The sequence below is a fragment of the Lepisosteus platostomus genome, chromosome 12 (assembly GCF_059453375.1).
Source record: "Lepisosteus platostomus isolate fLepPlt1 chromosome 12, fLepPlt1.hap1, whole genome shotgun sequence".
NCBI classification, from domain to species: domain Eukaryota; kingdom Metazoa; phylum Chordata; class Actinopteri; order Semionotiformes; family Lepisosteidae; genus Lepisosteus; species Lepisosteus platostomus.
Window position 1 is genome coordinate 4,481,869 of NC_142622.1, and position 15,341 is coordinate 4,497,209.

Here is a 15,341-nt window from a genome sequence, read left to right on the forward strand (position 1 = left end):
GACATGAAAATGAAAGTGTTGCAGTGAGAGAGAAGGCCAAAGCAATTGTGAACTACCAGCATTTTTTAAATCCAGATTTCCCAAGAGCACCTTGCTTTGCCAAGAAGACACTACTAAAAACTCCTCATTCAGGTTTTGTCAGAGTTCAACAGCAGATCACAAAGGACAAGTTAACAAACACAACACAAGACCCACACAATTCACATTGTTGCTTACCTATATCTGCCATCCCGGTTGAGAGAGATTAAAGGGAAAAGTACAGTTATCAGACACACGCTGAGAGCAAAGGAAACACACCAGGAAACCTGAATACAGAGCTTATATAATGCAGATGTCTAAATTGAGCTACCTTCCCAGAAGAGAGAAGACGGGCCTACTGTATATTCTAAGCTTTTGTACTAAAACTAAAAATTGCTACAATAAAGGGGACTTTGGTGTAGTACAGTAAGAGTTGCTACAATACTGAAATGGAAACCAGGAAAACTGAAATTCTTACTACCTGCACCACCTACTCACAGGCACCTACATTATGATTAGATCTGACAAAAGTCAAAGCTAATCTCTGAATGTGTTACTGTGACTCTTTAAACATACAGTACCTCTTTCCTTCATATTAAAAAATGCTGTATATTGTATATGAGCTTTCCTGAGTATTACTTGAAATTTCTTTAAATTTGAAACTTGAACCAATTATTATATGACAGAGTTTATTATTTACCGGTATCTAACACTAGTTACTAACAGCACGTCTGAAAGCACAGAGCATCATTCTCTGTTATTTCATTTTGATCTGTCCTATATTATATGATTTTAAAAAGTTTTTTTTACAGGAAGTAAAGGAAGCATTTCTATTTCTATTACCAAAATCTTGACATTAAGATATGATGGGCGTTCTTGCATAATTTCTACATTTGTCAAATTAATCCTTTTATTTTTAAACATATCAAAGTTGTCCCTCTAAAAGCAGTCTCTTTGTACTGTATTACTACACCTGCTTTAATGTTTGCAAATACAGTACTAATTATGCTGGATTTTACCAATCAAATTTCAACAGAATAAGACCAACAAAAATGTTTAAATGTCTGAAACTATGAACATTCTTTACCTATATAAAAAATGTTTGTCACAAACGTAACTTTTGTTAAAAGAAAAGAGGTGACCTGTCCAAACAGGATACTGTCCACAGGGTGCAAGTTAGACTGAGATTGCGTATCCGAGCTGCCAAAGTTTTGTCCTCTTTCCCGAGGATATATCCAAGCCATTTCCTAAAGATCGGTCTTGTTTGCTTCCACACCCATCTAGAGCTAGCAAAGTGAGCTCACTGGCTGGTGGAAAATGGGAACTACATTCCCATTTGTAGTTGGACCCAAGCTGCAGTGAGCTGCAACTCCCAAGCATATTATAGTACTGGTTGACTTAAACCAGGGGCCACCAACCTGTCATTTCTAGAGAACTACTTCAAATCAATAAAACACATTCTGAGCTACTTATTGTCTGTACTGTATGTCTTTTTATAAGGGCACCTAGATTAGATATTATCTAATATTTAAAAATGTATGTATGCCTTCATTTTGTTGAGAGGCTTGGCCCAGCATGGTGCCTACCAGTGTCTGGCAATCTGAGGTACTGCCTTGCGGTTAACTTGGATGGAGTCAGTCAGACAGGTTCAGAACACCGAACAGATGAAATTCAGGTCAGAGAAGCTGCTTTCTTGGCTGCTGCTCACATGCTGTTGTATTTCTCTGCATCCCGAGGCTCCTCAGATTCACAGCAGATCGACGTGACTTCAATAGGATGTCATGCTAAAAAGTGACGATTCCCATTTCCAGGGGTCACAGAACTGAGATGGAAAAGCACATCCACCTGTTCTGAACTGTCACAAAACATCCACCGCCAGGATCGGGGTTTTGGAAGGAACACCACACAGGGCTCCAGCTGTAGAAAGTCAGTGTATCTGTTCTCAAATTCCTGAACAGGCCTGGTCAAGCGTGAGTGTAAAAAAGATCCCAACTACAGCGTCACTTTCCGGCATTGTTCTGGTGCTGCATTCAATCCCTTTTCCAGCAGTTCTTGAAGAGGGAGGCCCAATTAAGACTTGAAAGTTTTCACTGCACTGATAGCAGTGCTGATTATCCTCTGCACAATTCAAGACATTGAATTTCTTAGTTGCATCAGTTAGAAAACACCAAACCAAGGAACCATGCAGCCTGTGAGCACAGCCTAAATACAGTCTGAACATAAATATACTCTCCCTTGAAAGCCATAAGGAAGCAAATGACCTTTGGAAAATGTCATGGCTTCATCTATTTTAAGTCAATACAAACAACAGATAGGGTTTATGACATTGTGTATTTACTGTAGATATTTCCAGAGAGCCTCTGTAAATGGTGGGAATGTGGGCCTATCACACAGATAGATTCTAAACCATCTCCATTGTAGGACACCACAAGCTTCAGCCAGTGCTCTTTTGTGTACTGAATATGAACACATACAGGTAACTGCTACCATAAAGGAAACACCAACATAACATGTTTTAGTAGGGCACTGGGCCAGCAAAACATCTTCAATGCACATTGGCATGGATTCTACAAGTATCTAGAACTCTATTGGAGGGAGGTGACACCATTCTTCCATGAAAAATTCCATCATTTGGTGTTTTGTTGATTTGGTGGTAGAAACCACAGCCTCAGGCGCCTCTCCTGAGGCAATCTCTCTTGAGATCTGGTGACTGGGAAGGCCAATGCATATGGTTCACCTTGCCCAATAATAAATGGGTTGAGTGGACCTAAACCTGCCAGGAAAATCCTCCCCACACTATAAGAAAGCCGCCAGCACCCTTCACCATGGAAAACAAACACTCCAGCCTGAACTGGATGAAGCTGCCTGCTCACATCTTACAATACTGTAGGTTGACATTTGCAGTCAACAGATTCAGAGTTTATCATTTGTTTTGCCTTGCATCTCGAACCAATGCACAGACATCATGGTCAAAAAGTATGTGTTTTTGTCCACAGTTGCTCCTAGCTGATGATGTCTTTTCCTCAGTTTTCCATGCCAACATCACCTCAGCCACTGTTCCTCATGAAACATGAACAAATTGAACAGTCTTCGTCACTGGAGCGCCTTCCAAACATGCACCAACAATAACCCCCTCTCTGAAAGTCACTCAGATCTCTTCTTTGACCCATGGTAGCCAAAATACATTACCCTTAGCATGATGGGGTGGTAATTAGCTTAATTAATTCAGGAACCACACCTGTGTGGAAGGACCCGCTTTCAATATACTTTGTATCCATCATTTTCTCAAGTGTTTCCTTTATTTTGGCAGATACCTGTACAGTATTACAGTGTTATGATCAAGATGTCAGTCACTCATGGTGAGATTGCTGATGATATGAATCTTGGGGGAATGGGCAACGAACAAGACACAATTACAAGTACAAGAAGTGTCAGAGTGTGCAAATGTGAGGCACATCAGATTAACTGCTAGTAAAATCATTCAGGCAAAGAAATATAGGACGGAAAAACCCCGGACCTAGATTTTGAAGTACACTGCTCTCGGTATCTAGGCAATGCAAAGAAGCAATAAAGGCAAAGAGAATGCTTGGCTTCACAGCAAAAAGATTAGAACGTCACGAATGTCAAGTTCAGTGTTACAGTACAATATGTCACAAGGTGCCGAACTCAATGTGAAAGAAAGAGAGCAGATGAACGAAGGAGAACAGGGGTACAGATTGTTAATTGTGGCATGCGCATAACATCAATGTCACGCATTTTCGAGCCAGTGCTCTTAATAACATGCTAACAAGGTAACGTAAAAAACATCTTTTAATTAGTATTTTCAGATACCATAATAATCATGCAACATGCAACAAGGTGTTTTTTATATTTTTGAAAAAGTTCTGGGTTTAAGGGTTTCATAATCTGCCTGCAAGATCTTTCGGTAGTCTACCGTAAACTGTATATGTAAGAGTATTCAGGGACGTGCAGATGTTGCACTCCCTTGAAATGTACACAGTGTGGAACTCAGTCTTTAGGAGCAACGGAGTTTCCCCACTGTGTACTGCCAAGTGCTGTGTTCTCTCTGAGCCCATGAGTGACTGTGATTAAATCCCAGCAGGGGAAAAGCACAACTACATGTGTTACATTTAAAACCCATGGGCAGCCATATTGACAAAATCCATCATTTTCATTATTGTTGTAGAACAATTATCTCAATACATTATTGGTTTTTTTAAAAAAAGGCTATGAGGGGGTATGTGACACAATTAAGGTGGTTTTTCTTTGTTTAAAACAGTAGCCTCATTGAGCCTTAGCCAGGTATCAGAAGTGGCACTGTAATCGTGTCAATCAATTTCTGAGGAAATGTGTTGATGAATGTTTGAGCATGCAGCACTGGAAGGCAAAATCCATTTAACATCAATCCCATTCAACTCCTGACAATTCTGTTTATAACATTTAGCCCCTATAAGCTGTATGAGAAACAGTTTGAGATGGATATTTGTTAGCTTGATTATTGATGAAGGTCTGCGCTATTTCACAGCAGTTATTTCATGTTTAGTGAGTTTAATGCAGACTGGTTAAAAGCCTATTTAAAGTAATTAGAAATTGTTAAAACATTATCCTCATTCAGAAAAGTTATTAATGTACAGAATGCTTTACCAGGACGTACAGTATAGTAAAGGCTGACACTTTGAGACTAGTCTAGACATGAAACTGTGATATTTTAACTCAGTATATTGGAATATGACAAATATGTAGGAGCTGAATGACTTTTTATGTTCTTATATTCAATTTCCACAGATGCTTTCAGCAGCTCAGATACGTAAGCTCATGCAGAGAGACATGTGATGGCTACATTTTAACATCTACAGTAAAAGCATGGCATTTTATGGACTAAAAGTACCAGCTAAAATTGTCTGTACTTTCCATGTCAGTTCAGAGGCAACATTTCACTGACTTCAATGAAAAGAAATTCAAAAGGTCATCAAATATTGAAGTCTAGTTTTCCTTGCTGCTAAAACTTTCAATGTCAGCTGAATGTCCCCAAGCATCACGCACAAAGGGTTTATGAACAATAAGAAGAAGGAAAAATCAGTACATTCAAACTGTAACCTATAATGCCTTCATGAATCATTATAGATTAAGACTAAGATGTTGGATTGCTCTGGAAATATTCAACAGCATTTTGTATGAAAAAAGTAATCAGACCAAGTAAACAAACTACAACTGTGAATGTTCTGTGAACTTTAAGAGGAGGGGAAAGGTTAAAAATCCTTTTGATTTAGGGTTAGTATTATGATGAAGAGGGTTAGTGAAGTGATAAAGAGGCTGAGTATTGTGAGGAAGAGGGTTAGTGCTGTGATGAAGAGCATTAGTACTGTCATAAAGAGGGTGAGTGAAGTGAGGAAGAGGGTGAGTTTTCTGAGGAAGTGGGTACGTGAAATGATGAAGTGCTGTGAGGAAGAGGGTTAGTCGGTGAGGAAGAGGATGTGTGAACTGAGGAAGAGGGTGAGTGCTATGAGGAAGAGGGTGAGTATTGTGATGAAGAGGGTGAGTATTGTGATGAAGAGGGTGAGTGTTCTGAGGAAGAGGGTCAGTATTGTGAGGAAAAGGGTTAGTCCTGCAATGAAGAGGATGAGAGCTGTGATGAAGATGGTGAGTGTTCTGAGGGAGAGGTGAGTCTGTGATGAAGAGACTGGGTGTTCTGAGGAAGAGGGTGAGTGTTCTGAGGAAGAGGGTGAGCCTGTGATGAAGAAGGTGAGTGTTCTGAGGAAGAGGGTGAGCCTGTGATGAAGAGAGTAAGTGTTCTGAGGAAGAGGGTGAGCCTGTGATGACGAGGGTGCATGTTCTGAGGAAGAGGGTCAGTGCTGTGATGTAGAGGGTGAGTCTGTGATGAAGGGGGTTAGTACTGTGAGAAAGAGGATGAGTGTTCTGAGGAAGAGGGTGAGCCTGTGATGACGAGGGTGCATGTTCTGAGGGAGAGGGTCAGTACTGTGAAGAAGAGGATGAGTGCTGTGATGTAGAGGGTGAGTCTGTGATGAAGGGGGTTAGTACTGTGAGAAAGAGGATGAGTGTTCTGAGGAAGAGGGTGAGCCTGTGATGACGAGGGTGCATGTTCTGAGGGAGAGGGTCAGTACTGTGAGGAAGAGGATGAGTGCTGTGATGTAGAGGGTGAGTCTGTGATGAAGGGGGTTAGTACTGTGAGAAAGAGGATGAGTGTTCTGAGGAAGAGGGTGAGCCTGTGATGAAGAAGGTGAGTGTTCTGAGGAAGAGGGTGAGCCTGTGATGACGAGAGTGAGTGTTCTGAGGAAGAGGGTGAGCCTGTGATGACGAGGGTGCATGTTCTGAGGAAGAGGGTGAGCCTGTGATGAAGAGAGTGAGTGTTCTGAGGAAGAGGGTGAGCCTGTGATGAAGAAGGTGAGTGTTCTGAGGAAGAGGGTGAGCCTGTGATGAAGAGAGTGAGTGTTCTGAGGAAGAGGGTGAGCCTGTGATGACGAGGGTGCATGTTCTGAGGAAGAGGGTCAGTACTGTGAAGAAGAGGATGAGTGCTGTGATGTAGAGGGTGAGTCTGTGATGAAGGGGGTTAGTACTGTGAGAAAGAGGATGAGTGTTCTGAGGAAGAGGGTGGCCGATGTGGATGGAGATGGCAGAAGCCCGTATCTGTGTACAGAATCGATAAGGAAATGCCATACCTTCCAACTGCCCCCCCCTCCACCGAGTCCTGGCTGCCTGCTTCGCTGGGCGTGCTCACTGATTTCGAAGAAGGAGACATAGGGGTTGGGACTAAATAATGAAAATAACAGGTATCCCATGTTAACAAATGCAGCGGCTGCACTGATGGAGAGCAGTGTCAGACACAGCGAAAGAAAAAGGGGGTTAAATTAACAGGATGGATTGAAATGGTAAAAGCAAAAAATTAAAAAGAAAAAAAAAGAAAGGAAGAAAGTCAAATGTATTCCTAAACAGCTTTACATTTCCAATTTATAATGAACATGAATTGTTAAACTGGGTTGGGTGGTCAAAGACACCACATAAATGCACAGCAGGCAATGTTATGCTAATTATAACTGCAAAAACATCATACTGCTTTTTGTCTGTCTTTTAAAAGGGACCAACATCACGGCTAAAATTGCTTAGGTGTTGATTCAAAGTTTAGATTGCACAGCTTTAAAGAGTTTATAAAAGTACACACAGTTTACAATTGTACAATGTACACTATTACAGTCTCTTTTACACCATTTACTGTTTCTCACAGTGTTTTCAAGGTTCCTAGACTCCTCTAACACACACAGAGTCAGAAACATACTGCTGGTGTTTAGGAAACTGGCAGAACCTTCCGTGTGCTGTGATGGAAAACACAACAGCACATAGAGCCTAACACACAAGGTGTAACTACACCTCTACAGCATTGTGGCAGTCCCACAGGATTCCCCATGACCACAGGGGCCTAAGGGTTTATTTTTGGCTTGGATGTCTCTTTTGAAAGGCACCAGAAAGACTTTTCTTTTCAGACAAACCGGTATATTATTACTGCTGTTTTTGTTAATTGATAAATAGATTTTTATTAAACCATCTGCACATCACACACAGTAGGACATTATGGTACCAATAATCTATAAGTGTTCTGAGAATTATTAAAACATATTGCTTCCTTTAATATTTTTTTTTCTGAATGACATATCTTTCCATGTGACAGAAAAGTAGTGAGAACCTTCCTGGATGTTTTGTGTTTATCTTTTACTCTTTGTTCATATCTGTATAAATTATCATATTAAATTGTCACTATTGTATTTTTATTCCTGCTGTGTTTACTGTATGACCTATAATAATTTACTTAGACCCCTGGTAGGGAGTGGTCATTCCTTGGTTCCATGATATTAAGTAACTTTTTGCCATGCTCTAGCACCATGCCATGTTTAAAACCGCTTTGATTTTTTAAAATTTCCCTCAATTACTATTTGTTTGAACAATGTCATTTGGTAAATGGCATAAACATATGTTTACTGAACATAAACATATGCACTAGCTGTTAGGTGTAATACTATTAAAATTCAAGTAGGGAGCTGTGTCAGCATGCGTAGGCTGCAAAGGAACAAGTAAAGGTTTATTCCAAGCTGAAAAAAGAAGAAAAGAAACACAACGTTTCGGTTGTGCAGCCTTCTCCAGGTGACATCTGAAGACACCTGAAGAAGACTCCAGAGCCGAAACGTTGTGTTTATTTTATTCTCTCTACAGCACGGAATAAACCTGTTATGTGTTCCATTGCATTAAAATATCTGAGATCAAATTAATTCTATCACTAACATTTCTAAATATCTTTAATTACTGTATTTTTATCAATACTTATGAAAACGTTCTTTGACAGTCTGCACTACTACTCCACACGCATAGAACTTTTTCCACTTAATTAATTTCACTTAGTTAGAAATAACATCATAATCAGAAAATGTATGCAGTATAATGGGAGTTTTAATGAAATTATTCAAACAGCTCATGAGAGTGTGAAAGAAAATAAACTGACAGTATGAGGATGGAATTGTATGCATTGGTTCAGTAAAAGCAGATGATCCTGCTTAGCATAATACAATACTTTATGTTAATTTAATTTTATAAATATAGTGCTAAACACAATATTTTATACACATACCAAAGTAAATAATGGACATTTAGCATATTATACAAATTTGCATGACTTCATTCCAATAAAAGATTTTCTTAATTAAATTAATAACTTAAGCTCTTTGATGTGTTGCATTTATAATGACCTTATTTTATGGCACAAAATAGCTGGGTCCCTAATTTCATCAGAGTGTGGTCAAGGTATGATAACACCTTGCATAGATACAGAATATCAAGTATATCAAGATTTCTAAAATATTTTTTTCATAATAAATGCAACACATTATCTTATTCATATAATAGTATGAATAGTAATATATAGCATTTCAGACAATTCTACATGTAAATGTATAGACGTATTGCTGACTATTATATTTCTATTAATTTAATTATCCAAGTTAAATGATTGTTTAAAGTAGTTTATGAACTGTATCCAAATATAAAATTGTGATTTAAGAATTATATAAAGAGACCAACTGACAACATTTTGTTTCATATTGAATTTAGGACAGGCAAAAGCAGTATTGTAGGTAATGAAATTTAGAATTTAATGAGACCTTTAATCCATTAGAAGCTTGATGGTATCAACACTGTTAGGCATGCAGTAAAAAAAAGGAAAATAAATAATGTGGCAAATGACCTGAGCAATTGTGCAAAAGGGTTCAGAAATAATGCAAAGTAACACAAAAATAATTCAGTTTTTAAGCCAATTTCATTTGGGATGAAACATGAATCTCAAAGCCAAACATGATTTAAATAAAGCCACATGACATTGTGCAGGAGGAATGAATACATTTTCATTAAAACTGTGCTGTCTGTCGATTCTGCAGCCGACAAAAACCAAAACATTTTTGACATGGCGGACTTTTATTTTTTGCATTTGTATCTGTTGGCCAAGTTGTCTGATCGTTCATGAAGCATGAAACCCACCTTCTTCTAACAGGACAGGCAGATGTGATCCATGCAGTTTGCTTTGATGTTCCCACTGTTTTGTATCAATGTAGGTAAGAACCAGAGATGCATCTACAGCACATCTGCATCACATTCCCGAATGCTCTCAGCCTGATCTCCTTTGATTGTGCTTTAACCTTGAGAGTTGTGCAGCTCACACTGAATCAGGATTGTTTACAGAATGTCCCGGCTGTTCCCCAGACAACCGCAGTCATCACGTTCCCTCTGTCAGTGCACCACTGAGAGGAGAACCGTTCTCCATACGGAGAGGATGAAGAGGTCCAGGTCTCTTACCTAACGGGGGCTCTGGGGAGATGCCGATGCTCTGGAGCAATGCCTCAGTCTCCCTGCGCTTCCGGTCCAGATCCGAGTCCTCTGGAACCTGCTCCGTCTTCTGCTGCAGCTCTGACTGGCGTGTGCCAGGAGAGAAAAGGCCGATTAAAGGAACCAGCAGCTCCAGTGGCAGCTGTAAACTGCACACATGCTCCGAGGACACACCAAAGGACGGAGACATTTGAGTGAATTAAAGTCCGAGTGTTTTTCAATCCTCCAAAACAATCAACATTTTTTTTTAAAAACCCACACATTTCCTGTTGGGAGCGAACATTTTTGACTCTCAACTCCTTTTATGAGTACATTTGTCTATATGAAACCTAAAGTGACTCCAGAAATGTACAGTAGCTGATGCATTTGCCCATCTTCGATAAGACTAACTGTTAATTGCTGTGCTTTCTCAGTGTCCCATTTTTATTACCAATCTACAGCCCTTTTGATAACTACCGCCACTCACTGCCCAACTGTACAAACCTTATTTTTGCCAACCACATCATCTAAATAACCTCAGTATCCTACATCCTATATCCCATGTGAGGACTGGATCTGTAGTTGACAGCTAGTTCAAATTAATGTGATCCAGTCACAGAAATATTGGGAACCAGGCATCAGCGTATGTATCAAGGTACACTATATGCTGGTGTTTCTGTCCCTTACTATTTTTGACTCGAGACAAGAATGTTATGCGCAGAAATAAAGCAATTCCCCCACCGCCCCCATCCGGAACACCGCAGGAACGGCGTGACACAGCCTCTTACCTCCTTCTTTTTCCTTTCCTCTTCCTTCCTCTTCTTCTCCTCCCGGATCTGGGCCAGCCGCTGCTTCTTGCGCTCCAGCTCCGCTTTCAGGTCACTTTTGTCCGACATCTTGGTCCACCTGTCAGGAAGAGCAGCCCAGTCTGTATGCAAGGGTCGGAATTTTGTGCTCTTCGACCGATCCATGAAGAACAGATTAGGAAGCTGAGATGTGGCAGACTCTTCCCTGAGACTCTTGTTCTGTGGTAGACGTCACACTCCAATGTTTGCTTGGACCTATGCTGGGATTACTGCCAGTGCAACCTCTGTGTAGCACACTCACATATTTACAACCATCGTGACCTTGGCTGTCCTTATTTGAGTTGGAACAAACATTTCAGTTTTTTATTCTTAATCCCAGAAAAAAAAAACTGCATTCTTATTTCCCAATGAACTCCCTCACGTCTGCTATTACATTGCACCCAGTCTGTTATATAGTGTGAACAGCTGCACCTCAGCTTAAGTGAAAAGGGGGCTCTTCAACAGAATTAAAATATAGCTAAAGGCCTTGTTTTTGTAATAGGAGAGCTTAAAATTCTGGCTGGGTATTTTTCTTAAAATCAAAGTCAACTTAAACAAATTGCAGGTTTTTGGAATCTGCAAACAGGTAAAATCTAAATCTGGTTTTGAAACGTTGAACTGCAGTCAACTGTTGTCACAAAAGATAATACACAAGACAAGCTATAAATGCTAATATAGTAATAGATACAGTAACTGCTTTCATTCATAAAGTTGCAATTGAGTCTTCTATAATTTGTCAAAACCAATGTACAATTTAAAAAAGTTCAAGCAAATGTGTCATTCTTTATATAATCTTAATATGCATTTCTTACATGAATATCAAGTAATGCTAATGTCCTTTACACATACTGCACTGTAGTAGGGGACCTACCTTGTTCTCCTCTAAACTGCAGCACTAACCTGGGTGACACGCACCAGCCCCGCAGCACAGCAGGACAGGAAAAGAAGTGAGAAATTGCTTCACCACTAGAATTTGAGTGGAATTTAGACAGGGCACTGGGGTAAACAATCTTATTCTTGTACAAAAAGCCGTGGGATCTTTTATAGTTAGGCAGTCAGTAACTTAGTTTAGCATTTCAGCATTAGAACAGCACCAACTACAACACAGTGTCCACAGTCAGCACACTGGGGCTTTGGTTTAAAACTTCTGGTCCAGGGTGAAGAGCTCCACCTACTGGTCTGACAGCACTACTGACAGCAGCAACCTGTTTTTTACTTCAAAGTCTCCTATTCCAGCACTGTCCAGGCCCAGCCTTGCTTACCTTGTGCCTAGCTTGACATCAGGCCGCAATGTCCCTGTATTATAAACATAGCATAAATGTGCCCATTACTGCCCGTCTCCTTTTTGATGGGTTCCGTGCTACACATCTGATATCATCGCATTCTGCAGGATTGCTGGATATTCACACATTGCTTCCCAACCTCTGACGCTCAAAACAAATCCAGAAATGTGGATGGCCAGGAATGTTCTTCGGCCAAATGACAGAAAGACTGAACTCAAAACATAGCTGAACTTACCACTGGGTAAAACCACTGACCTACAGGAGCTGTCCTTCATCACTCCTCAGTTTAGAAAAGGTCAGCTGCTGCCAGACTCTAAGGACAAGCTGCCTTACCTTTCTGTCGATTTTCTGATTTCTGTCGTGCTTTTATGTCCTCTTTTCCGCACCACTGTAATGCTCTAAGTGTTGGACTTTCATTCTACTCCCATTTTCTTTCTGCGGCCTCCGTTGGTACATCTGGCATGAACACTAGGCTTTTCATCTGGCTCATCTTCACCAGCTACCGATCAGACCTCAAATTAAACAGGATCGTCCTCAAACCTTTTAAGCCCTCCACCAAATATTAAGAATACTATACAGTGTTATATAAAACAATATCGGTCTGATTTTCGTTTCTCATTGAGAGACCTGAAGCCTCCCTCTAATTATCTGGCCCACATGTATTCTTATTCCAGAAAAGGCAGATGCGGTATTCCTCAAACGAGATCCTTCAATGGCCTACATTCAAGTCCTGCGCCTCAAAGAGAAACTACTGTACTGACTGTCGGTTGCTCACTGACCCTCTGACACTGCTTAAAAAAAAGATACTTTTTCCCTGAGCTTTTCAAATGCTATCCATAATCATCATTTTGACCCTCATAGAGTAGAGCTGATCTGTTCACTTTGGAAATAAATGTTTATCTTCAAGTGAGCTTTAAATCTACTTTTAAATCCACAGTCTTTATAATTCATCTCACATTGTTTACCACTATGTTTGATCTCTTGTACCTTAAAATTAGTTTCACGTTTCAAAGTTTCATTTCAAAATACTGTTTAAAATTTAAATTTTATTTCACTAGAACTTAAAATTAAAACATAGAACTGCCAATTAAGGGAGCCACTGTTGCATTTCCTACATAATTGTGAACCAGAGCCCTATTGCCGAGAATTGCTTGGTCTGAAACTGAAATATTTAATGTCATGGAAATAATTTTTTTTTAAAAAAAACAAGAAATCAAAGAAAAAAAGAAAAGAAAAAAATAACCACTAAAGGAGTTTAAAATAATCAAACAAAATCTTTATTTTTAATCACAGTAAATAAAACATCACAAAACCTTCTGTTCAAAAATTAATATATTCCAGGAACAGTACAATGGAGTTTTCCGTTAGCTCACAAAATTATTCTGATTGTTCGGTTCATTTATCATTTGAGAATTGTAGCACCCATCCTAATTATCAGCTAATCCTAGAGCTAGGAATCTGTCTCTGGAGATACAGAAGACAAATACATATATATGCTGTATATCCAAAAGCTTAGTTTTACCAATACTTACTTCCCCATATATTAAGCATCTCATGATATTTCAGTTTAAATATAATCTTATCCTGATTAACTTGCGTCTGTATTATTCACACCATCTTTGATACAAAATCAGCTAAAAATGAAAGTAACAAAAAAACATATGCTTCTGCTTGACATGTTAACTCATATGATGTCATCATAAGAACGTACTGTATGGTGAACAAGGCTGCAGAAATATTAAGGCCACCAATGGTCCCAAACCCAAACCTTTCTGACAGACAAAAATCACGAAACAATCCAGGCACATTAATGAAACATAGATCTGAAACAGAAAAGAAAACAAACTTAAAACACACAAAACAATTGTGATAAATACAAAAAAAAGGTAAATACAGAACATAAAATATAGAAAATATAAAACAAAAGCTTAATACCATCAGTTGAAAACATATACTGTAGGTCTACTCAGCACATGGTCCTTCTTCACCTGAAGTCTAGCCCAGCTACTTTGGCATCTGTGTTGTAGAAGATCTACAGTATAATGAGTGAGGGGTCTCACTCTTACTCACCATGGAAACGGCCATGGCCGGTTGTAGGAAACTGGAGTCGCTGGGAAAACATGTGAACATGGGAAGAACATGCAACCTCCACCCAGAATGACCACAGCCCAGAATCAAACCCAGGGCTCTGAGGTAGCAGTGCTATCCTCTACACTACACTATATATTTTGATATATGTTAATGTAAATATGTACTGTAGAAGTATTCTTACATATATTTACCAGATATACAATACTTCTGTACATTTACACAAACTAGACATTAAGCAGACAGAAGCAAAGGAAAACAGACTAAAACACTGTGTAACACAAGCTGTCTGGTAGTACTATATGTACTGCAGTAGTGCTTTTATGCACTGGGTGGATGAGAAGTGCAATTCTGGCACAGTGAGCAGGTCTTACAGACTAACTGTGTTAAGGGGGAAATTTCTGCGAAGATCTGTCATTGACAAGCCCACACATGCATGCCACAGAAGGCTTCATCTCTGGTCAAAGGCCAAGAAGGGCACTGTTAGAATCCCTGACTCTCTTTGGTATGATGTGTGCTGCTGACTGGCCAAAGATGGTGATCAGAAAAAGCAGTATAAATTCTGCCTAATGTCAATAGGGGTCTCAAGTGTGGCTTAGACAAGTCTTTGCCAATACTCACCTGTCCTAAGACACAATAATTGCTCTGGATGAAAGACATTACAGCTCTGCCATGTCACTGGACACACAAAACCGGTCCTTGCGAAAGAGTCCCAATAATCCCAGAACTGGATCCCAGTGAGATCTGTGCTAGACCAGCTAGGCCCACAGACCAGTGGATTGCTGATCTCATCTACAAAATACTGAACTAACATCTTGATGCACTAAAAAAGTCAAAAGGTGGCATCACATAGTAACAACCCTATTCATTATTATGTTGTAATGACTGTACAGGCAGATAATAAAACACTATTCTGCCGAGAGTCTCCATACTTCCGTCAAATTTGTTACTACATGTATGTTAATTACATCCATCATACTGATACCATACATAATTAGTAAGTCAATAAATACGCATACTGCAAGAAAGAAATAAACGACCTACTGTTTTGCTCCGTCATTTCATTTTAATGCTTCTATTATGTACGAGACGCTTTCCTTCAAAACATTAATATCTACATACAATACGAAAATGAATCGTATTAGGTCAAAAATAAAACAACCTAGCTGAGCTCACCACCAGTGATGTGCAGCGTTTTCCCTGCCGTACTGCATGAAAAGGAAATAAAAACATTCAGAAAGGGGAAAAA

The 15,341-nt window shown here is 39.5% G+C and overlaps 1 protein-coding gene across 9 annotated transcripts in view; it reads right to left on the reverse strand.

Annotated features, from left to right (window-relative positions):
* Positions 1-15,341, reverse strand: part of dync1i1a (dynein cytoplasmic 1 intermediate chain 1a) — an 82,633-nt gene that overhangs the window by 66,776 nt on the left and 516 nt on the right. For 3 of the 9 annotated variants that reach the window (XM_088600500.1, XM_088600499.1, XM_088600505.1), the window contains 3 exons: positions 10,665-10,782; positions 9,868-9,982; positions 6,696-6,837 (listed from right to left, as the gene is read on the reverse strand). In XM_088600500.1, the coding sequence (XP_088456626.1) occupies positions 6,696-6,837; positions 9,868-9,982; positions 10,665-10,772 (365 nt within the window). In that variant the 5' untranslated portion in view covers positions 10,773-10,782. Of the gene's footprint in view, positions 1-6,695; positions 6,838-9,867; positions 9,983-10,664; positions 10,783-15,268; positions 15,301-15,341 lie in introns of all 9 variants that reach the window. The other 6 variants (XM_088600503.1, XM_088600501.1, XM_088600508.1 and 3 more) reach the window with 3 other exon arrangements.